The sequence below is a fragment of the Lissotriton vulgaris genome, chromosome 2_1 (assembly GCF_964263255.1).
Source record: "Lissotriton vulgaris chromosome 2_1, aLisVul1.2, whole genome shotgun sequence".
NCBI classification, from domain to species: Eukaryota; Metazoa; Chordata; class Amphibia; order Caudata; family Salamandridae; genus Lissotriton; species Lissotriton vulgaris.
In genome coordinates this window covers 339493166-339515503 of record NC_141687.1, presented here as the reverse complement: position 1 = coordinate 339515503, position 22338 = coordinate 339493166, and the positions used below count along the sequence as shown (strand labels likewise).

The window sequence follows — 22338 nt, the reverse complement described above, 5'->3', positions numbered from 1 at the left end:
CACTGCCACTCTCCGTTCCCACTTGATCACTACAAATGCAGAAACGACGGAACGACCTAGGCGGGGAGGATGCTCAGCATCAGTATGAGCACAAGCATCTTATGATCTGATGGAGAGCATGTGAAAACCTCTTCCTCTTTTGAGCCCAGGCAGTCACAGATGAACTTGTGGTATTGCCCACTGCAAAGATTCTGGTATGAATGTAACTCTGATAGTCTGGATGTGCACAGTGTGTATAGTAGGTGTGTCACAGGTGCAGCCACGATGAGATGGCCAGCATCATGGAGCCATCAGAGCATCTCTCTAGCCTGCCCCCTCTAACAGGCCGAGCCAACCCTCCTAACGAGCTTTGAGCATCGTGAAAGTGTGTGGGGCATTAATATTGAAAATTTAATATATTTGGGATACTCCCCCTTTACCCAACGCTCCTATCATAACTTTTGCTTCCAGTGGACTATATTCTGGGATTTATGTGAGTACCTACAATTACGCATGGCGTAATTGTAGGTACTTATTGAAGTTGGATTCCTGACAAGGGGTAGGTTTGTTAGAGTTCTTGAAAGGAAACCATGTGGGAACCTTTCCAGACATCTCCCAGGAGTGTGATACCAATGTGCGAACCCTTCCAGGGATGCAGTCTGCCTCAGCCACGTGCTATGCCATAAGGGGGTTAACTGTGTAGGTGTGGCCCACCATCCTGTGTGTCAGTGGGCTGGCCTCCACCCCCCAGGCACCAGCTATGTTACCTCTGGGAGCGTAGTGGGAATTGCGCACCCATATAAGATTACAAGGATTCGGAAAAAGGCCAGTCTACTCAATTCTGGTTTGTAAGCTGGGTCCGCCCAACTGCAACACAGCCATTCGTTAATGACCAGTAGATGGGATGCAAGATAGGATAAGTAGAGGGTGGATGCACACAATCCATCGTCATAGGGGACCCACTGATAGGTGCCGAACGCTATCTGATGTTGTGATTTGTGCCAGAGAAATGTTATCATTACGGATTCCACCTCCCGAAACCAGTGGTGAGGAATTGGGTGGGGAACATTTGGCAGGACATAGAGGAAGCACTGCAGTATCATCATTTTGTTACAATGCTATTTTTCCCATGACGTTCAGAGGGAGCACTTGCTATCTTTTAAGACCAGCCTTACTTTTGCAAAGCAGCGGGCCGACATTAAGGGACTAGGCCCATTCAGAATGCAGGGCCACCCACAAGCCCAAGTATCAAATGCAGCAGCGACAGATAGGAATGTTTGTCTGCCAGTTGATAAAGGCTTGTGAGGGTGCCAGAGGGACCAGTACCGATTTTGCAGGGTAGTCCTTCAGACCAGAGGCCTCAGCAAAGAGCTGTAGAATCTGAAAACACTGGGGAACCCTGTAGGCCAGGTCTGCCAAGTATAAAGGGACATCCTTTGCATATAGGGCTATGTGGGCCTCATGCCTCAAGACCATTCCCACCCCGAATCTGAGCATCGTATTGTATGAGTCTTGCTAAGGATTCAATTGCAAGTGCAAAAATTGAGGAGGGAAAGCAGACATCCCTGAGGTGTTCCCCATTGTATGGGGAATTCAGCCTACATCATACTGTTGACCTGGACTCTGGCAGGAGGATTAGAGTACAGAACCCTAACCAAGTTCCGGAACGGAATTCCGAATCCTGCTCTCTCAAGTACCGTGGCCAGATACGTCCGGTCTACAGTATCGAATGCTTTTTCGAAATCCTTTAAAAGCAGTGGCAGCGGATGCAGCAAGAGAGAATATGTGATGTTACAACGCATGCCATTACATGGCATGCCGTTGCAACGCCACCCTTTACATCAACTTTTAGTCAGGGAGCGCAGGAAGTTGGAATACATTAATTTTCTATCCCAACTTCAGTGTGTGCAACAGTAAGGAAGGTGTTGGAGTTAAATCCAAAACCTTCTACCCACTGCTGCACACCTTTTTCGTTGCAACGCCATGCGATGTAATGGCATGCATTATAACAGTTGCGTTGTAAAGGTGTTTCCCACATGATGTGGCGGTGTGCAAGTGCCACATGGAGGCGTCGCAAGCAGTGTCTCGTGCTGCACATGGGCATAAAGCAGCACTGATTAGAGGGGATTAGGGAGCAGAGGACCAGCCTAGGGTGCGAGGCAAGAATGGGAATGAAGATTTTCACCTACCCGTTGAAACCGAGGGGGTGCAACTTGGGTATAACAACAATCGTAGCCTGGTCCAATTGCCTAGGAAGAGATCCAGCCATCAACGCCTCTTAATAAAGTTCCAGGAGGTGGGGGCAAGGATGTCCTTCTATTTAGCATAGAATTATTTAAGGTACCCAACTGGACCGGGCAAGTTTTGCCCGCAACATCGATGCAATAGCTTTCCTAATCTCTCCTACGGCAACAGCGGTATCAAACACACTACGTTCTGCCGTTGAGAGAAAGGGCAGTGGTATCCCATCTAGGAGAGGTGTACTCATTTCACCCGCTGGGTGTGAAGAAGCCGCACAGAGTGACAAATAGTAATCCATAAATGCTTGGGTAATGTCCGGGGAGGTGCGATCCACACAGCCCGCATCATCAATTTCCGGGATGCCCCTACTTGCTAAGGGCTGGGATGCCAGCCAGTGCGACAGTTTCCCATTTTTGTCCCCCCACCCATAGACCCGCGCCGTCGAGGCTTGCCAAATTTGCTTAGCCGCTTCTAAGGAGAGGAGGCTAATCTCCGCCTGGACTAGCACCAGTTGCTTACCAATACCTCCAGCAGAGCCACTGTCAAACTGTCTTTCCAACCGGAGCGCTTTGGCCTCCAAGTGTGTGACACGACAGTGCCGCTTGCGTTTTGCCTCTCTGCGAATATTTCGGGCATGTCCTTTCACGGTGGCCTTACACGCTGCCCAGAGTATACCCGGTGATCTCACTGATCCAGAATTAAGCTGGAAAAAGTGTCTGATTTCTTTCCCACTGCCTGAGTATATGTCTTATCTTGGAGATACCAAGCATTGAGCCATCACATTGGTCCTCAGTGTGTGTCTGGGTACCAGATTTAAAGCAGCATTGAAGCGTGGTCAGAAGCCCAGAGGGGAGTATCTAACGTGGAAAACTAGAAGAGTACCTGGAGCTGGCATGAAAATCATGTCTATGTGCACATACGTGTTTTGTGCAGCTGAAGTGTGAGTGTATTGCTGCTGCCTGGAGTTTCAAACTCTCCAGATATCGCACAGACCCAGGGTAGTTACCCAGTTCTGCAAAGATCGAGATCAATAAGAGTCCAAAATGGGGCCAGTGGAATCCGTTGGGGGATCCAGGACTGCACTGAAATCCCCACCTATAATGGGTTGGAGCCCCGCGACCACGTCAATGAGAGTATTCAGAAAGGAGTTTTTTCTGAGCGATGCAATTGTCTCACGCGACAGAAGGTTTCAAATATTTGGGTATCTTTATGTCACCCTGCCCAAAGATTTCGTGGGCGCACAATATCAACCCGCTTGTCACCACCCTAGGAAATGAGACAGCAACATGGTCCTCCCTCTCACTCTCACTGTATGGGCGCCCGCAATTTTTAAAATAGTATAATTCTATATAGATTACAAAACGTCCACTATAATATACCCAGAACTTGGTTTGCGTAAATCAATGCCATACACAATCCGTTCCTGTGGAATGGGGGGCGATCCGGATGGCTCTGCATACATTAACACAATCAACATACATACTGCGGTGGCATTGCGGCTGCAAATGTATATGCATATTATGCCGCCTCCCATTAACTAATTATAAACGACTAGTGTAAAGCTCCCCAACATACCCAGCATTCACGCTCGAACATGCGGCGATGGACGACGTCCCCCCTTCTTCAACTCTTTTATAGCTCACGGAGCCTAGATATCTTATCCCCTGCCAGTAGAACTGTGGACCAGATCTAGCGGTAAATGGTCGGGCAGACGGGTGGCGTGGTTGCCTGGCCCAGGCGACTCCACTGTGGTATGGTACATACCTACGCCGTATGTCAGCCCTGACAGGATTCCGTAAATGGGACCTAGTGGGCTTATCCACCTTAGGAGACATAATGAGGGGCACCACACTAAAATCCTACAGGAAGCAGTCCATACTACACAAGACGCAATTCTACAAATATCTCCAGCTGTGCCATGCATTGAGCCCCCTGACTCGTTCCCTTGATACACTGCCCGAATTCCACCCACTTGAGGGCCGCATTTTAATGGGAGACCTAGGGGCATATAAAGATTTATCAAACACTGACGACGCACACCCGCACGACAATACACAAGACTAGGATTGCATGGCAGGAGAACATACCAGATCTGATGGATGACGACTGGGCTGAAGCCATAGCTAGACCCCGGCGGGCAGCAGTTTCATTTATGCTACCGCCTCATACAATTTAAAGTATATAAATTGCGCATACTACACGCGATCCCGACTCTGGAGGATGGGTGTGATCCAAACCCTCCTGTGTCAGCGATGCGAGAGGGAGGAGGGGACTTTCCTGCATAAGGATTGGAGTTGTACAACACTACAGCTTTTCTGGTGTAGGGTCTCTTCCTGTTTAGGCAAGATATTATCATGGAATCTCCCGTTTGACCCAAAGCAATTTTTTCTCCATTATACCAACGAGATAGATGGGAACAAGTAGAAACAGCATTTACTCTTTCTGGCTCTCATTATCGCTAAGCGTGACTTCGCTCAGCTGTGGAAGGGGACGTCTCCTCCGACAATGGGTGGATGGAGAAAAGAAATCCTGGTTATTATGTATTACATGTTTTCCACTCCTCCATCTGTAGAACACTCTAGAGTTGATGTCACTTAGAATGTTGGTATGTGAAGCAGACAGTTGGAGAAGGGCTGAGCGCCTTGCTGGCTGCTCCTGGTGGGGCTAAGTACTTCTATACTTCTATGCTGTAACCAACCTGAATAAATCCTCCTGAAATATCCAAATCAGCGTGGACTTAATTACTACGCATATGTATGGGTGCAGAGATTGCAGTTTTTCAGGCCTGAGGCTGCCCCGAGAAGCATAGGAAAATATGGTCCCGCTGGGCGACGTATCATGGAATAGATTTACCTCCCCTTTCATCTCTACACCCCTGACGGGAAATGTCTTCACACACTACTGACTATTGAACAATTCATATTACAATATATCACAATACATCACCGTTTGTGCCTACATTCCGGTAAACGCTTTACAACCTCCGGGGTCACGGGACTGTTTGTGCTATGTTCTTGTTGAAATACCTGCAAGTTGTGCAGGAGTTACAACTATGTATATGCTATGGTACTTTTGATTTTATTTGTCTTCAAAATGTAAATGCAGGGCCATGGCCCGGACCGTACCATGAAAAGCTAATAAAATATGTTGCTAAAATAAAGAAAGGAGTGTAAATACACAAGAGATTTAAGGACCGACGTTCTAAAGAGCCTGTAAGGGTGAGTAACCGACCTTGGGCATTAGAGTGGGTCTGGTCACCACCATGGAAAAGGAGTGTCTTAGAAGGATTGTCACCTCTCCCCCGCCTCCCCCTCCCCCCTCTGAGATCCTCTGGCGAAACCAGCATGATGGGCCCTGTTGCACCTGTGTTGTGCGCAAATCTGACATTTGGTCCCCAGGTGGTGAGCATTTTAAAGCATTAAAATAGAGGGGAGAAAGCGCTGAGTGTAGCAAAGCACTGCAGAACACTTACTTTTGTCTAGAAGACCATTGAAGTTCCATAACATTACACTGTACGGAGTCATGGTAAGACATAGGGTGTCGATGTGAACTGAAGTAGGGTGCCCACTGGTCCTGTGCACCAAGAAGGGCAGAGCTTTACAGGAGAGAAATCTCATATATACATGTCCGCTGCCATTTATACATTATCAGGTCAATGCGACAACCGAAGGGAAGACAAAAGGCATATACAGAAAGTATAACAGTAACATTCATGCAGATTTTATTCAACCCATTGTCCCCTGCCCAACTCCTCCCCACCCAATGCTTCCCCTCAAAAAGCATTGGTCACCCTGTAACAGGAACCCAAACTGGGATGGAACTAAGGAAGGAAAAGAAGCAAGAAACTTCAATCAGGCATGGCATGGTGGACCCCTTGTTAGTAGCATCAATACAGCAAAACACCAGCAAGTATGTGAACATTTTTGTCACTAACAAAAGTGTTCAGAAACCTCCGCTCTCCGGCGTTACAGATCCGGCCATGAACAGTGTCAAATAATCGATCAGGGAGGTTGGCTCAAGCGTTCTGCGGGTGGGGTTACTCCCGGCGGCGCCCTCCCGTCAGTGACAGAGGATTCCGGTCTGAATGCTGGGTTGCCGAAGACTCGGATTGCAGGGAGAGTGACCTTCGTACCCCCTAGAAATATTTTAACATCAAATCGCTTCAGAATGAATGCCACTCAGTCTTAATCTGCAGACACAAACCACATCTATATTTTTGATCATTAAGGCCCTCGAACACAGTACTTTCTATGTTTCTTCTCTTTCTTTCAAGTCAAGCTGAAAGATCAAGTTAGGATTGGTAGAACCTGCTGTGAGGGGTAGAGATTACACTGGATGTAGACTTTCACATCGGTACTGTTTATTGTTACCTCAGCAACTGTATGTTTGTCTGTAGTGAGAGTTATAGAGCACACATCTCACTTGGAACTCATGTACTATGCACTAGAACGCGGTTCATCTCTTCCTTTAAAACTAAAATAGAACACTAGAAGATGAAGTGCTATTTTTGTACATGCATTATTTTGTAATATTGATATTATTGTGCAATCTCACTATACTTAAACATAAACTCATGGGAAAATTCTTCATCTTTACCACAATATCAACGGGTGAAACAATAACCCACTAAAATCATCTCCGGCTTCCCCCAGTTTGGTATCCTTGGCGGGGAGATTGCTTAGACCAGATTGAATGAATCAATTTTGGCGAGGTAGTTTCTCTGTAGGCACTGGAAGTTTGCTGAGCTGAAGTCATGTTTCGTTTGGCAGATCTGCAAACTTTTTTGTTTTACGGATACAAACTCCCAAATCAGGAGCTTGGTTTTATTAAACAAACTAATGTTCCGAACACCCCTAGAGTTTTCTTGGAAGTAATTTTTTCCTGTTTGTGGCTAAGCATTTTCTTGTGTTCCGAAAAGGATAAAAAGCACCTCACACTTCTAAACTTTTTTGACAAACTCTAGTAGCTAAATTCAATCCAACAGCAACTACAGGACAGGCTGTAATTCGAAGTGGAGCTGTATCCCTGATGAGAATACTGATTCGGACAGCTACTAAGTTTTCCAGTGTCTCCAGCCACCAGAATGATCGGGTCCTTAAACCTTGGCCTTGATAATTCTGGAGACATTAAACGTTAAGACTTGTGGAGACCTGTGAGGGCTGACGACAGCGACTGCCCCATCTACCACCCATCCTCATACGCCAACAGGGGGTTGAAAAGAGCAGAAAAAGCTCGCCTGGAAGGGGCACAAAATGTAGAATTAGATCCGGTATTCCTGCGTCATTGTTATTCCTCGTTCCAGAAGCCAAATGTCTTGTTAACACATTGGGAGATTTCAGACAGCCTATTAACTCCAGGCCTAGTATCTTCTAGAGTTGACACTGAACTCGTAATGAGCGCAACTGAGGGTAAACAGTTTCTCAACTCCAAATCATTGACAATTAGTATTTCCAGGTTGGGCCAAAGCATGCAAAATATACTGGATTTTCCTGGAGACTCGCCGTCATATGATTTCCTTCATTCATGCCATTCACTTAAGGCAAAGTTAGCCTTAAACAACAGTCTGTTTGTTTGTTAAGGGCTAAGTAACTTTCGAAATAATATTTTAAAACTATGTTAAATACATCTAAAATATTTTACTTTCATCCAAAGGCACATATGAATCTAAAACGTCATCAGGAAACACAAAACTGACAGAAAGATCTGGATTTATACTTTAACAAGGGAAGTTATTCTGATAGAGTGGGCTGTATGCCTCATTTGTGTTGATGTGTTTGACAAGAGCCAACACAAGGGCACAAAACATAGAAGAGATTGCACTGTAGCATTTCTACTGGGACTTCCTACCTGAACACTTCTCTCCGGTTCACTTTAAAATAGAGTTGTCTGATAACGTTACCTGGGACAACTGGTAGGCTTGGGACAGGCAGTGCCTCTTGTGAATCTCACTTCTCTTTCAGAGCAGCTTGCAGAAGAGGAAACTGTGAATGTTCTTAACTCTTTCCATGCATTCCCTTTCCAGACGCCAGGTGCTGCAGGTCCACAGGTCCACAGGTCTGCATGACCTGGGAGGCATCAGCTGGCAACTCACCCTCTGTTTGCTCTTCATCTTTACAATTGTGTACTTCAGCATCTGGAAAGGAGTCAAAACATCTGGGAAGGTAAGTAAACAAGTCAATAATATGCACAATACACTGAATCACCGAAACAAGAGTAAGCATCTAAAAGCCCTTAAAAGACAGCAGAGAGGAAAAGTGGCTCACAAAGTTTTTTTTAATCAGAGATAGGTGAATATTATGGGTGGTTTTATGTGAGATTAGAGTCATTGGTGTTTATAATTTCTAGACAGGTTCTTCTGGAAGCTTAACCCACTTCTCAACACACTTATTAGGAGGGTTCCACCCTCTTCAACTTACCAGCCACCAAGTGGACGTCAATGGTATCACCATCCCAGCAACCCTGCACCACTCTCCTAATATTACTTCAACTCCATTAACATCAATAAGACCGCCCTCTTAAAAAAATAAAACTCTTACTTCAACTTCTTAACCAATAGACCGGTTGAGAATTGTGACGTAAGTAATGTGGAAGACTTTTTTTACTGGTATTGGGTAGCTGTGTAGAGTAGTTCTACATTTTACTTTTACTAATTCCCTAAATATATGCTTAGAGTGTTGCTATTGGACTTAGATGCTTCTGAAATGGTCTTCCACTATCAAAACATTAATGTTTATGGCAAATTGGATTTTCAGAGTCTGTTAATTATGCAGCTCTGAGAAATCAGCATTATGTGGGTTCCAAGAGCAGCATAGACAAGTGGGATCTTTAATCTCTCGAAGATAGGGGGACCCTGGAGCTAAATGTGAATAAGGAATGCCTAGGTAAAATGGAAACATGGCATATGAATCTACTTGAGGATGTGGAATTCTGGAGCTTACTTTGTAAAACCCTAAACCTAAATGATGGCACATGGTGCTCACACTGAGTGAGGTAAGTGAGGTCTATGAAGTAAATCAAAATATGGAATACCAGACATGAACCGAAACGTAGGATTCCAAAACCTCTGAAATTCCAAAAGCAACATGAGGATGTTCCACCAGGAAGGTGAATGAATATGTGGAACAATAAAGCAGAAGATGGATTGTTGAACTGAGTGGCCATGTAGGATCCTGGAGCTAATTGTGGATTTGGACCTAGTACCTTAATGGGGAAACTGGGATCCAACAACTGAATTGCCATTTCCTGCGTGATACCATTGCAGAATGGGGTTGTGGGTTCCAAGCTGAATGGGAAAGTGGAATCCAATTGCTAAATGTAAATGAGGGACACCACAGCTGAATTAGGATGTAGGATTCAGAAACTATGTGAGATTCAAGAGCTGAATAGAGATGTTGAAATCGAGAGCCTAGTTCGCAAATGGAACCCATTGAGTAGAGTGGGAATATGAGACCCACAAGCTGAAAAGAGATGAGGAATCCTAGGGCTATGTTTGCCTCTTTCAATATCTTCATATTTTCCTCAACAGGTAGTGTGGGTGACAGCCACATTCCCTTACATCATCCTCTTCATTTTGCTTCTCCGTGGCGCCACACTTCCCGGAGCCTGGCGGGGGGTGCTCTTCTACGTAAAACCAAACTGGGAAAAACTCCTATCCACTCAGGTGAGATGCCATGGTATACCTTCTAATCCCATTTTGAGGTGAAGAGAGGGGCATTATGTTTACAGACCTAGTAATTCAAGATTGTACTGTATTCTCCAATCACAAAGTGAAGCAGGTTATGTAAATCCCCTATCTGATATGCAGCAAGGGGGCTATTCTCAATTATCAGGCGTATGAATTTGCAGTAGTTCCACATTCCAAACTCTGTGGTTCTTTCTTTGATGACATGTGGTGTTATACTTTCCAATTCATACTTTGGGGTTAATCATGTGATGTGAATAATGTTAATCCTTATTAGAATTTGGCTGGCAAGGTTCCACTATGCCGTTGACAAGACCCTCAACTTCCCTGACCGGGCTCCCCTTACCCAATTTCAAGGTCTCCCCAGTATCTCCTATCTGGGCTCAATAGCATCTAGATGGAAGAGATCCTCTATGCCCCTCACATTGCTTCCATATAGCCCCTTACAGGAATATCATACACCTGTATGGTACGACTACTCTATCTCCCCCCAGTAGGGATGTACTATCCTTCCTCTAACAAGGCTCCCCTGCCTCACCTACCATGAATTCCATTTCCTGCTTCACTTCTCGATCAGCAATTCTTTTTGACCCCACAGCAGGACTTATTTGTGCCAAACGGACAAGTCCCTCTTGGATTCCTCACGTAGACATCTGCTGATGCCGCTCCGTCCATCACCACCCCCTTTTGTACCGCTTTTCAGAGCTTCACTGCAATACTCTGTGCTTAGAGAATTGAAGAACATCAGTAATGTAAGCTATAAAGTGAAAATACAAACAAGACACTGACATCAGTATTTGACATGTCTCCTAATGAGTCTTCAATACGTCTATAGCCCACAAGCTGTCCTTTATTTAAAAATATGTCAAACCCTCACCCACCGTGGTGGCATGTTTCATATCAAGCTTGCTCCTTCACGTTAAATGAAGTGCAATGACTGATGTGGGTTCCTAAGAAGCAAAGAGCGGTTGGGAGTCTCTGTTTTGTTGTCCAGAGTACAACCAGTATTTGGAAGTGTTAATTTTTGCACACTGTAAAAGGATCCTTTTGTACCGCACTATCTCAGTGCCTCATGAATTACTGAGATTTGTGGGACCAAAATTATTAAAATTATCTCAAGGTGGACAAAAATTATTTTATTTTTCCCCCCCCTCTGTCATAGGTTAAAAAAAGAGGACTGTAGTCCGGTCTTAATATAATCACTGTAAACATGTTTTTGTCATCGAAGAAAACGTTAAATGTCTGTGGTATTCTTCAGGTTAGACGTCACTTATTTCTTACACCTCCAATAATGACGATAGTATAACTAATCCTCTCACTAAGTGTGTAAGCATGGGTAAGAGGTTTATAAAAGCGAAAATAATTCAAAAGCTATAACCAGTGATACTTATCAGTTTGGTATAACAGAGAGCCAGTGCTCTCCCATGATCCAGGGGTTAATCTGTATATGAAAGACAAAACACATGGGATATTCCAACCTCGTGTTTATGATTCAAAATCACATGAACCCAAAATGAGTATGCTTAGCATGGTATAGTTTTAATCTTTTAATTGACTAGTATATTCCAGATTTTAAAAGAGTCCAACGCAGGGCCTCATGCAGAGACGTACACCATTACACTGGAAACTCAAAACACCTAGAGGGTGCCAGCATACAACATGAAGTGCGATATGTGCATGATTAAATATATGTTCTAATGTCAATGTAGAAGAGTTAATGTGCTGTTGAATGGGCTGTATATAGATAAGATCATGCTAGTTAGTTATTATTGGACGACTCAATTGACCCTTATGGTGAAAATGCGACATGCGCTTGGGAGTCTGTACCAACCATGCAGTGTTACACTATGGAAGTAGGAGCCAAAGTTGTCAATGTTCCAGCCCATGTTGAGTGATATGACAAACTCGTACATGTTGTTCAGCAAATTAAGCTCCTAATTTGCTGTTTAGTTGGTAGCGAATTAACATGTTTATCTGCCACTCTGTTATTCCTCTATATCGCAGTATACAGGAGCAGAGTAATTTAAGTACGCAAGGCAGCTGTGTGCTTGAGTAGGTGGGTGATGCTGTTAACATTATGTGAATGATGCAGCGTCATTTGTCAAAGTCATGCAGTGACATGGGCTGCATGTGACCACTAGTCTAGTAATAAAGGAAATAGTGTAGTCAAGAAAGAACACTGTCATTTCTTATTAATCTCATTGAGAATATATTGCTTTCAATAACCCAGGATTTGTTGGTGTGCTAGATCTGACGAGGGTTAATATGTTTTCTTAAAATCAAGTATTGTTGTATACATAGATGAAACAGCGATATTGAATGCTACATTAATTCTACCCCATGCAGTGTTTATGTGGTGGGAAGGGTTCACAATATCGAAATATCATTATTGGGGCCCCAAATGTGAGTGCTCATTATGAAAATCCAAAGTTTTTCTTTCACTGGTAATATGGGGTGCTTCATTAGTATCCAGTTTTTCAATAATAGTCCAGTTAATATCATCTTTGCTGAGAAAATATGCAGTCAGACTAGTTGCAAATTGTTTACAGCAGATTGTAAATCTAAGTTCACCATACAGACTTTCACCTTTCTGGTGGCCATTCCTACATAGTGACGTTTTCTTTGGCATGTAATGAGGTAAATTACATCATCACGGTCACAATTTGTATGGTTTCTGAGTACGCACTAGGCATTTTCCCCTAAGCCTAATATTTTTGTGGGTACTGTAAATCTGCACTCATTACAGTAATAGCATCAGTGATGTCCTTCTAATAATATTAATAATAATAATAAAAATAATACAGTCATTTATTGAGCGCGAACAGCTACCTCCAAAGAGGTGTCCCGGCGCTAGAGCGACAAGTGACACACGGGAGACAGGCAACGATCAAAGTAACATAGGATTAAGCTAGGTTAAAAAGCCATGTTTTACTGCCTTCCTGAATTGTGTTTCAGAAGAGATCTGACGCAAGGAATTAGGGAGGGAATTCCATAATTTGGATGCCCCATACATAAAAGATCTGCCACCCAGCCGGTTTTTCTTTACTCGTGAAGTGCAAAGTAATTTCTGAAAATTGGATCTCAAAGCACGAGACTGCATGTAGACACCCAGCCTCCGTTTAAAATAGCAAGGGCACGTTCCATGAAATGCCCGAAAAGCTAGGGTTAAGGTCTTAAATTTGATTCTCTTGGCTACCGGCAACAAATGTAGTTCTCCAATATGCGGAGAGATATGTTGCCGAAAAGGAACACGTTTGATCAATCTCGCAGCCGCATTTTGGACCATTTGGAGTTTCCTAACAAGGTAAGCCGGTAAGCGGATATTGAGGCCGTTCACGTAGTCCAGGTGGGCAGTTACTGAGGCATGGACTACGATCCGGCAACAGCTCTCAGGCAGCAGGTGTATACATTTACCCAGGTTTCTCCAGCTGCTGAAGCAGGCGGCTGTTACATGCTGAATTTGGGCAGAGAAGGATAAATTGTAGTGTAGTTCCTATTTTCCCTATAGGCCCTGCGCATTGGAATAACAAACAGCAGTGTAGACGTAGGACTGAGGTCATCTAGGTCTCTACTGACTATGTTAGACTTAATTTAGGTTTGCGCCAGCTAGCTCAGAGGTCACTGGAAACTTTCTTGATTGAATAGGAAGTGATCAGCTTCCCTGGCTCAGACTAGAAGGGATTCAGCTTCCGACAACTGCATAAACATGACAACTTTGCTCCTCAGAATAAGAGTCAATCTCTAGAGTCGTGTGAAACAATAGACAGTTATTTCACTCAGTCAGTTGTGCAGATTTAATTTCACCAGGGTGCAGAGAACAGAGAGACGGGCGTTTTAAATAAAAGATATTATTTATTGAACAGTCTTCCTTCTCATGCAAGACAAATGAATTGCCACAATTGCAAGACTTGTAATAATGTGAAGTGCGTACAGTAAAAGGAGTATCACGAAGTAATACTGTAAAAGCATTGATATGGTTTCTTAGCCATAAGGTTTGTTAAGATGAATAAAATATATACAATATATACATTCATATATACATTTGGCTAACGACCTCAACTGGTGCTTCTAACTACGCCTACCCAGGTGTACCTGACCTAAGCCTAATACTTGGGAGGGGAGTAAGTAAGTAGCAGTTTAAGTTAAGTTGGTTTTTGCCAGGAGTCTGATTCAAGAATTCTCTCTAAGGGTTTAGTCAGCACCGTACCTCTGGAATAGAATGTAGGAGGTCTGGTATCTCCTCTCAGGACCCGATATCCCAGTCACCCGCAAGGGTAGGCTGGAAGCGCCGGAGCTGGATTTTCTCGGCAGGAGAAAAGACAGCGTCTTTCTCAGCGCGTCAAAGAGGAGGGGCAGCGTCCGTGGGCTTCTCGCATCTGCTGGGCTCTCTGCAAGGGGACAGCTGTTCTGCTCCAGTATTCACCACCACCGCGTGTTTGCTTAAGGCAACGTTGGTATATTTATACCTGAAAGGTGCCAAGTTTGACGTAGGTGTTGGACATAAGACGTCAATAAAGATGTCACTAAGAACTGGTCGTTCTTACAGTGCTCGCAGGAGTTCTATTACAAATCAAAACAAAGCAAGCGGGCTTTCCCAGGTTGCTGGGGGTTTGGTATGTCGAAAGAACTCGGTGTGCTATCTAGGAATCTAAGGAAGTGGCTTCTGCTGTGTCATGGATTGTCATGAACTGCAGAGGCGAGTTACTGAAATATGGCTCTGATTATTATGCCATTATACGGATATGTATCGATTATAGCCGTATAGGGGCATAAGGTTATGATATTGATCGGGGTCCTAGATAAAACACATCACCCACTCCACAAATTTATGTCCATCAATTACTAAAACTTTAAGCAATAAAAATACATGTGTATTCCTACCCACCCCAAAATACATCTTGCATATGAAATGGTGTATACGAAAATACACGGAAAAAAATGATAATAGGTACTGTACGTTTTAAGCAGAATAATCATTCAAAAAGACTTTGCATATATATGTAGTTGAACGATCTTTGCGAAATTACACATGAAATGTCTCTTAATACAGAAAAGAAGGGCGAGACTATTCCATCACATAGAAATACAGTTGCTGTAAGAATGTGCTAGAGGCTGAGGTAATATATTGTCTCTAGATCTACTAAAATAGAAGCTCTGTTCTTTATGAATAGTTCTACTTTAAGAAAAGTACTTGTGCCAGAAAAAAGGTAAATATTTTGGAAGTTTGAAAAAATAATTTCATCTTCAGGGGAAAAAATAGTTCCAAACGTTTTTTAGTAGCTCTTGTTTATCAAAGCTGAAGGCCGAATTCAGTGTTCGTGGGAACGCTGTGTGCCGGATTGGTTTTCCAAAAAGTTATTGTTTCTGTTCAGGGGAGAACATCATTTCAGACAGACTCGCAAAAAATTGGTCTACATATTCAGGTGACAGTTTGACCAAGTTCGATAGTGCAGTAATCTGGCAGTTGTGTGAATGATTGCTATCATCGATCTCAGGATCAGCAATGCTCACAGGGGGTCGTACCTGGGTGATGTTGCTCTCATCTCGTACATCACTGCCACCACCTAATCGTAGCGCAGGAGTCTCAACGAATGCCGTCATCAGGATTGGTAACCGCTGGGGACAACACGATGCATGAGCCATTACAGGACTTAGCAAAGTATCAATATCCATTGGTACTGCTGATTGTAGTGCAAGACAGGTGTCTAACACGCATTCTTCTCCACATAGCATACATCGAAGCACAGGTAAGATGCAGGTCTGCCATATAGGTCTGAAGGAAAGAAACCAGGTCATATTCAGATCTCTCAGCCGGGCTAATCCAAGGACTTTAGTTATGCGGTCCCGGTAGCGCATTGCTAGGATCGTTTCTTCCATCCTTGCCGGAGTCATGTCATATCGGAGCAAAAGGGTCAAAAATAAAATCCCTGCTACGAGTTCCAAAATTAGTGGTAAGCCGCCAAAGACCGAATGGACAAAATTGGGAATAATGCCCAGAACTGCTTTGAAGGGTGTTAACAGTCCCGAAAAAATTGTCTTAAATACATTCGAGATGCCACTGGCATTCGACATATTTAGGATTTGGCTGAGCATTTCTGCGAAATGCATGGGGCAATTTGTTGATAAAAGTGTATGTATCTCTGCCGGTCCATATATTTCGTAGTCTGTTTAGTCCCAAACTACCCCGCCGGGTATTGGAATGGCTGTGACATTTACTGATGAAAGTTCTCTTTTCTCGACGTGAGATGATTTGTGTGGCTTCAGAACTAAGTTGATGTTCTAACTTGCTGTGTCCATTGTACTGTATTTTCCTTCAATGAATTTTCCCAAACAAAGTACCATGATTAGCCAAAGAAGGAGAAAAAATACACCGAGCCCAAACCAACATTCTAACCATGGAGAAATAAGATATGTTTCTTTGAGTTGATGACAGAGTTCTGTTGCTTTGTCTTTAAATGTTTTTGTTTTTAGCATTTCTTCTGGTTCGCTTGGATCTTCAGAAAAGTTATCGAAATTGATAAAGTATCCAGATGCAGTTCTGTCAATTGTTGGGATTATTTTTCCAATTTGTCTTTCATCTGGACATTCTGTTGCTACATCGTTGTAGACTGGTGTTTCTTGACGAACTGTTTCAATTTGTGTTTCAAGAGGCACTAGTTCCATGGCATTGTTGCATAGTCCTTTTTTGTTCACTGCAGGTTTATCAAATGTGATTAGTCTTTCAGTTTGAACCTCTTGGATTGTAGCAAATTTGGGTATTCTGTTACTTCTTGGGAGTCCACTAGGCCTACTGTTTATTATAGGCCACATGATTGTGGTTTTACCAGGTCGATGGATACAACTTCGTTCTCCTTTTTACCAGCAAGGGGCGGCAGTACAACTGATCTTGTTCCATTGATGGCTAAGACAGGTACTGCTTTTTTGTAAGAAGGCACAAATTCCTTCTTCACCGCAATTTTTTCTCTGACCAGATCCCCAATCTTTGGAATCCAGACAGGTCTTGCTGGGACCGGTGGTGTGCCTTCAGTGGTTGTTGGCTGTTGTTTTAACTTTATGTTGCTCAGGGCTTTTCTTGTTTCATTTAAGTCCTGTAAAACAGCCAAACGATCTTTGATGTCAAAGTCTTTATTCTTATCTTCTACCACTGAAGCTAGACTATCTAGATCCTGAACATACATTCTAGTTCCGAACAATAGTTCGTACGGGCTGAAACCTTTTAGAGAATTTCTTGGCAAGTTGTTAAGACTACGTTGGACACTTATTAAATGCTGGACCCACCCATCACCCGAACCTAATACCTTTGCCGTTATAGATTGCTTTATGTCTCGGTTTTTTCTTTCCACTACCCCGTTTCCCTCAGGATGGAAGGGACAAGAGAATTGCAATCCAATGCCCATGCTGGTCATGGCCTCCTTATAAGCTCGAGAGCTAAAAGCAGGACCCTGGTCAGAATGAAGCATGGCAATTGCGTATGTGCCGATAAAGACTCGCAAATCTTTTATAACAGTTCTGGCGTCAGCCGAGCGCTGGGGCCACATCCAAATGAATCTCGTACAGGAATCCACTGCGACCATGATATATTTATAGTTACCATCCCTCTGCAAGGGACCACAGTGGTCCAGGTAAACACATTCTAACGGTTTATCTGAGATTAGAAGGGGCGTCTGCGCCGGTCGTTTCACTGTTGATACTTTTTTTTGGCATATTTCGCAATCGGGAACATATTTCTCAGTTTCTATTCTCATGCGCGGCCACCAATATCTCTGTTTTAATAATGATATTGTGGCGGAAACTCCAGCATGTGCAGACGCAAGCCCTTCGTGTGCCGCTGTAATTAGTCCTAACCTGTGTTCCATGTTTGGAATTACCCTATCCCCCACTCCAGGGATTTGAGCAAAAGGAACATTATCTATGTTTGTTATGTATGAGTACTTTACTGGAAAGCCTCTTGGGAGTGTTTTTATGTCATCTTTCACTGACACACTGACAGCTTGTAGGATGTCGCTGTCTATTTTTGTTTTTGACCGAGTGATAGCGGCTACGGAAGCCGTTTGCACAGCTGCCTTGGCGGCTTCATCAGCCAATGAATTCCCCGCAACGTGAACGCCATCATGTTGATGACTCAATGTGTGTATCACGTGAGTCTTTTGTAGTTCCTTCCGTAAAAGAACTACTTGTTCCCAAAGCATTTTATGCTCGATTGTGCCATCTTTCGCATCTTTGAACCCGTTTTCAACCCAATTCTGCAAGTATTCATTATAAGATTAAACGCAATAATATGAATCGCACACTATAAATGTGGGGAATTCGCGATCGGTATTTTCAAGCGCCATCTTAAATGCTAGTAGTTCAGCTCGCTGAGCTGTACAATCTCCTAGAGATTGCGTTTTGGTGACCAGTGGTCTAAATTTTCCTTTGTGCCAACGACCTTTAACAATCGCGCACGCAGCACTGTAAGCTTGTTTACCCCCAACTGCGGGTTGTGCTGATCCGTCTGTATATATGATACTTCCGTATTGTTCTAGAGGCAGGATTTCAATTGGCAGAGGACATTCATATTCATATTGTAAAAATTCCTGAGTCTTTAGGTTCGGATCAAATTCATATACTACGTCTGTTGCAGCAAGAGAATTAACCCATTGGATCCATCTTGGATGCAGAGCTTTAGCATTTGGAATGCTCGCTTTAGTTACTGCTTCTAAAGCAGGTATAGGTGTAACGATTATTATTCGTTTACCTTGTGCTAGGGCTCTTTCTTTTGCTACGGCAGTCTGAACCGCAGTTAGAATTTTTTCAGTTGAACTGAATTTTATCTCAGCTTTTGTGTACAAATGTGATTTGTAAGCTATTGGTACCGTTTCTCCCTCATTAGAGGTCAGGTACGTGAATCCGCATCTTCCTGGGATGACTCGGATTACAAGATTACGTGTATTGTCACGTGTCTCTAATTTAGTTTTAGCTAACATGTCTGTTTGCAGTGATCTCAAAATTTCTGTGTGTTTTTGAGTCCAGTTGATTGGTTTAAAATCAGGTTTTATTAATTTGTAGAGAGGTTTAACCCTCTCTGAATAGTTTAGAATTTAAGTTCTTCCGAAATTCAGAAAGCCTAGAATCGATTGCAAGTTCTTCAGCGTTTTTGGTGCTTGGAGTACAGCGCACTTTTCTAAGAAATTGTCCGCTAGGCTTTTACCTTCACTTGATAATTCGTATCCTAAAAATAGAACAGTCAGATGGGCAATTCGTGATTTTTTAAAGTTGAATTTGTAACCCTCTGCTGCAAACCCAAGTATTATGGTGTTTACTCTTTTCAAGTGAGTATCCAAGTCATCATCTGTGAGATAGATGTCATCGACATAAGATAATGCCTCATCATCATACATTTGTAGTAACTCTGTTACTCTGGCTGAGAATAGTCCTGGGCTGTTCTTGAATCCCTGTGGGAGTCAACAGAAATTTTTCTGTGTACCCATTATTGAGAAAGCGGTCAAATACCTGCTTTCGGGTGCAATATTTTGACAAAAGAATCCATTAGAAATGTCTAATGTTGTTTTGTATTTTTTGCGAACTATGTTATTCATTAGTGCCGCACTATGCGAGTTTTGTACCGCAAATGTTTTGCAACATGAGTTAAGAAGTCTGTAGTCCAATACTAGACGATACGAATTGTCTGGTTTGGAGACAGGAAACAAAGGATTGTTCATTTGAGAGGTGCATGTTTCAATCACGCCTTGGTATTCAAGTTGATCTAAAATCTCCCTGACCTGTTTTTTAGCTTCTTGCTTAATTGGATACTGCCTTTGTGCAGTAGGTTGACTTTTTAACTGGATTTTGTGAGGAGGAGAGTCCTCATCCCATCCTACATGATTCTTATATAATGCAGGTGCTTGAGCTACTGCCCATTTCCTTGCATATATATATTTAGTGTGAATTGGAATGTGATTTGAGAAGGCAGGCATAATCATTTCTTCGCCATGAGGGCACTCCCTGACAAACTCTGGGGGCCAATCTTTCTCTGCTAACAGGATGTCATAGCCTTTTGAGAGGTTATCCCAAAATAGACCCCTTATTTTCCTAGTCTTATCTCCCTCTATACGCAGTGTTATTTCGTATATCTTATGAGGTTCGCTAACTCTGGTATCTGCAGTTTCCACTTGAATGTATTCATTCATGTCCACTGTCTCCAGATGATTCTTCAGGATCTTGCGAGCTATGCTGATTTCTGCTGCACTGTCTAGCATTGTATGAGCCCACTCTCCGTTTTTCAGCTGTGTCCTCAGTATTCTCGGCATGTTCAACTACTCTTATACTGGCTACCTTCTTCCTCGGGAATTGTAATTTTTTACTTTGAGCAGGTTCCTTGTCTTTGGACTAGACGTGCTCTTCCCTTGGGTCTGACCGCCCTCTTCTTTCCGATTTCTGCGAAAAAGATCGAGAGGGACGTGTATCAATACTTTGATATCTATCAGGCTTTTTCAAGTTATCCCTATTTCTAAGGTTATATCTTTTTTCAGAGTGCTCCCTCTGGGGAGACTGGTGTTCTCGAGTCGGAGTTCTTTCCCTCCGCCGAGGAGACCTTCCTCTGGACTGGAAAACATTTTCTTTGGGAGTGGATTGTTTATTTCCATCCCAGTTCTTTTTAGGAGTGTTTAAATTATTTTTAATAAATAATTTTTCAGGATTTTCAAGTAGTTGGGGTTTTACTGGTTTCCCACCCAAACTATCTCTACCTAATTCTTCATAGCATTTTTCTATGATTCTGGCGAGTTCAATTGGTTGATCTGTTATATCTGTTTCTTTCAATTTCTGGCGGATCACCACAGATGCTGCTTCTCCTTTTATGTTGGCTAGTAATATAGCCGAGACCTGCTTGACGTCTTTCAGTAATTTCATACCAAGAGTTAAAGCAGGTTCTGGACCATATTCGTTCTGAATCTGTTTTAGCACATCTGGTATTACCGCTATGGACGGAACACCATGTGTTTTTGTGTAAATGGAAGCAAAGACTGTACCCCAAGTGTCACAGTCCTCCACATGTGGTGCGACCCCCATTGGAAGGCAGATAGTCAGAATTCTGTGTTTCTCAATAGGGGTAGTATTCGGGGAATACTGCCTCTATTTGAGTTATTTTCTGTGCTAACCAGAAAGGAATTTGTTCCCGTTTTATGGGTGTTTTACCCAGACATGATTGTATGTTCTGTGGTGTAATTTTATTTGTGTTCCCCTGATGAGGGGTCAGCTGTGGAATACTAACAGCTGTTTGGACTGTTGCAGTCTGCATTACATATTGGACTAACTGTCTATGTATTTTAATCAGTAATTTTAGCTGTGCTAAAAGTTCTTTTGACATTTTATCAATGTCTGGATGTGGTGTGTAGCTGGCTAGAACCGGCCACGTTGCTCCTGGTCTACCTAGTGGACCGAGCCTGGTAATGTGATCATTATATTTTAGGGCGCCTTTAAACCAGAGCAGGTGCTCTTGGTATTTTAATGGAATTTCAATCTCCTCGAAAGTAGCGTACTCATCCAGTGGATCCTCTATTTTGTAATAGTGGAATTTGTGTGTTGTAGCATTTGCCGCTGGAAAGTTTATCCATGAATAGAATACCTCTGTCTGCCGATATTCGTGTGCCTCTATCATGAAAATGACTGTACCGCCTTGTGCTGTCAGTCCATTTTCTATAAGTTTTAAAGTTATAGATTTTCTTAAGTTTACCGGAATGATAATTGCATTCGGTTCATTTTGTAGGAGACTCGCGTCGTCCTCCATTAGTTGAATTGCTAGTATAGTAGCATCCCTTTCCTCATCACTGTCTGGCATTTTACTGTCAGAAAGGTTTTTTGTTGCAGATCAAGTTTCAAGGAAACAAAATATTAGGTGCACAATATTTTGGAACACTGTATCCTTCAACGTTGACTAAACCAGAAACTTTACATAGGAATCTCTTCCTACTAAGTACTGGCGGATGTTAACCTTTTACCCACTCCAGACGTCTATTGGAGTATTTACGGGAGAAAGGGTCTGTATGAAAAAGCACGACTGAGTTACTCTAACGTCTTGCGTTAGTTTTATCGCCTTACCAAACGTTGGGCGCCATGTAGTGTAGTTCCTATTTTCCCTATAGGCCCTGCGCATTGGAATAACAAACAGTGTAGACGTAGGACTGAGGTCATCTAGGTCTCTACTCACTATGTTAGACTTAATTTAGGTTTGCGCCAGCTAGCTCAGAGGTCACTGGAAACTTTCTTGACTGAATAGGAAGTGATCAGCTTCCCTGGCTCAGACTAGAAGGGATTCAGCTTCCGACAACCGCATAAACATGACAACTTTGCTCCTCAGAATAAGAGTCAATCTCTAGAGTCGTGTGAAACAATAGACAGTTATTTCACTCAGTCAGTTGTGCAGATTTAATTTCACCAGGGTGCAGAGAACAGAGAGA

At 43.1% G+C, this 22338-nt stretch overlaps 1 protein-coding gene across 2 annotated transcripts in view; it reads left to right on the top strand.

The window, feature by feature from the left end:
- The window catches only part of SLC6A4 (solute carrier family 6 member 4), a 644456-nt gene that overhangs the window by 468805 nt on the left and 153313 nt on the right, over positions 1–22338 (top strand). For both annotated transcript variants that reach the window (XM_086955089.1, XM_086955091.1), the window contains exons 5-6: positions 8243–8381; positions 9746–9880. In XM_086955089.1, coding sequence (XP_086811215.1) covers positions 8243–8381; positions 9746–9880 — 274 coding nt within the window. The remainder of the gene's footprint in view (positions 1–8242; positions 8382–9745; positions 9881–22338) is intronic.